This window comes from Sinocyclocheilus rhinocerous, unplaced genomic scaffold, assembly GCF_001515625.1.
Source record: "Sinocyclocheilus rhinocerous isolate Xijiao unplaced genomic scaffold, SAMN03320098_v1.1 scaffold287, whole genome shotgun sequence".
NCBI classification, from domain to species: domain Eukaryota; kingdom Metazoa; phylum Chordata; class Actinopteri; order Cypriniformes; family Cyprinidae; genus Sinocyclocheilus; species Sinocyclocheilus rhinocerous.
The window spans coordinates 1,860,695-1,863,341 of NW_015633524.1; the positions used below are offsets into that span (position 1 = coordinate 1,860,695).

General features: G+C 37.3%; 1 protein-coding gene across 1 annotated transcript in view; it reads left to right on the forward strand.

The window, feature by feature from the left end:
• Positions 1-2,647, forward strand: part of LOC107744164 (5'-AMP-activated protein kinase subunit beta-1-like) — a 14,705-nt gene that overhangs the window by 3,623 nt on the left and 8,435 nt on the right. Inside the window, exons 2-4 of the mRNA XM_016557671.1 lie at positions 717-810; positions 889-1,003; positions 1,157-1,290. Coding sequence (XP_016413157.1) covers positions 717-810; positions 889-1,003; positions 1,157-1,290 — 343 coding nt within the window. The remainder of the gene's footprint in view (positions 1-716; positions 811-888; positions 1,004-1,156; positions 1,291-2,647) is intronic.

Genomic DNA, 2,647 nt, shown 5'->3' on the forward strand with positions numbered 1-2,647 from the left:
ACACCCCGCTCTCTCTCTCTCTCTCTCTCTCTCTCTCTCTCTCTCTCGCTCGCGCACGCGCGTACGCACACACACACACACCCACACTGCTCTCGCTCTCTCTCACTCGCGCGCGCACGCACACACACACACCGCTCTCTCTGAAATGAACTAAAATATGAAAATTAGAAGAAAAACTTAAAAGGAACGAAAATTATAAATGTTGTTTCGGCAACAGTTTAATAAACAAATAAATAAAAGCTAAAACTGAAAATAAATATTACCTAAATAGTACTGCTGTCAAGTGATTACATTTTTAATGTAATTAATTAGATGATGTGCCGATTAATTAATCGTATTAAACACACATCAGTTTGGGTTGAAAACTTAACCCTAAAAGAATATTTGTAGTCATCATTGTGTTAAATGAGAGAGAAAAAAAATGTTCATAAATGTAATACATCATTATTTCCATAATTATATTGCTCCTAATTTACGTGTTAAATTGACAGCCCTACTAAATAGTAATTAATTAACTATAAATAAATATATAATTGAAGATTAAACTAAAATTAAAATGAAAACTGAAAAATATAATAGTATATAGGCCTAAATAATACTATTATAGCAGATAATGGATACATACGTCTTCTGCGGAAAGTATTCTACTAAGGTCTTTAAGAAAAAGCTTAAATCCAGTTCATTTGTATTCATTTTTACTTCTGTTTCTTCAATAGTCAAAACAACTTTGTGGCAATTGTGGATTTGCCTGAGGGTGAGCACCAGTATAAATTCTTTGTGGATGGACAGTGGACTCATGACCCAACAGAGGTGACGGAGATATCAATCATCACCATCCTCCATTAGTACTTTAAAACCATCATAACACTGACCTTTTCTTCTCTTTAGCCTGTGGTGACCAACCAGCTCGGCACGGTCAACAACATCATCCAGGTGAAGAAGACAGACTTTGAGGTGTTCGATGCGCTCATGGTGGATTCACAGAAATGCTCTGACATGTCAGGTGTGAACGCAACCAACCATCTTCTCAACTTTTCTACAGCTGTTTAATCACAAGAAGCTGAAAATGATCTGCTACATAACTTATGATTACGCAGAAGTGGTTTTAAAAACAGTCAGTCAGGGGTTGTTGTGACATTGTTTTTATTGATTATAGACCTGTCCAGCTCTCCTCCTGGGCCGTACCATCAGGACGCTTACGTACCCAAACAGGAGGAGAAGTTCAAATCTCCACCCATTCTGCCCCCACATCTCCTACAGGTCATCTTAAATAAGGACACAGGCATCTCAGTGAGTATCTACTAAAGACATCGCATTTGTGTGGTGAATATGACAGGTTTGATTATCATTTTATGAAATTATTTGATTCCATATGGGACCCTATGATTTCCCCAATGCGGAAAATGCAGCTGGAATTTTGGAATTCAGTTATAAAGGTGGAATTTTCTATACAACGTGGAATGTCACAAAATGTATATATCAAAAGTAAGGCTGTACAATTAAACAAAAAATTCAAATCATGATATTTGGACTAGTGTCTGGGATTATTAAACTGCAAAGTCTGCCGTCTCACGATATGAGGACATTCCACATTATCTTTATCTCCAGAGCTGCTCTGAGAGTTTACTTCACATGCATTTCTATTTAATTTGATTAAAACTATTGTCAGATATACCCAGAAATGCACTACAAACTCACAATCATAGGATTTGAAATGTTAAAAGTGCAGTTTATATGCAGATTATATGTTAAAAGTGCAGTCGTGGAGCACAAAAGTCACATTATATCCAATTATAAAATCAAAGCATTAACTTGAAGTTTTATAAATTCATTTCTGTAATAAAACAGAACCTAAAAAAAATTAAAACAACAGAGAATGTGAAAGAATTTCCAATTGATTTCAGGAAAAAATATTTCTAGTTGTATTTCATAGGGCCCTTGAAATATCAGAAGAAAAAAAAAAAAAATTAGTGCTGTCAAATGATTAAACGTGATTAATCGCATCCAAAATAAAAGTTTTTGTTTACACACAATTTAGTCACAGAGCGTCTTTACGACCACATCAAACGGGAGACGTTTCAGACGCGCGCTCCAACTTCACTTCAGCGCCAGGCGCGAGTCTAATGAGCGCGGAAAAGGTACTGTGCTCGTATCGCGTGCCGCCGCGCGCTGTAGCCTGTATCATTTTGTATCAAAGCGCTACAAGCATGCAATGTCGTGGTCAGTTAAGTCATGAATAGGGTTGGATACCGAAACCTATGTACCTATGTAACTGGTATGTACTAGAACCGAATCAGAACGCAGATTTAGGTGCCATTTAAATGCTTGAGTGATCGATTGAAATATTTGTTCTCCGAAACGGACGTAAGGATCACCGGCACCGCACGTGATAATTTCTCGACTGAGAAAATTCACGAACGCAAGTCAGAAAGCTCTAATAATACAAATCCAACACATCTTTGTAGTAACGCGAGTGTCCATGTTGTTTTCACATTCCGACTTAAAAGCACAACTCGGGAAATGAGAGCATCCGAGGAGCGTGCGAATGCAGCAATTACACTTGCTCTGATGGCAGCAGGTAGATACCGTTAGCTAGCTAAGCTAAACATTCTTAAAGTAAAATGCCTAAAGCTAAACTTCCCTTGTA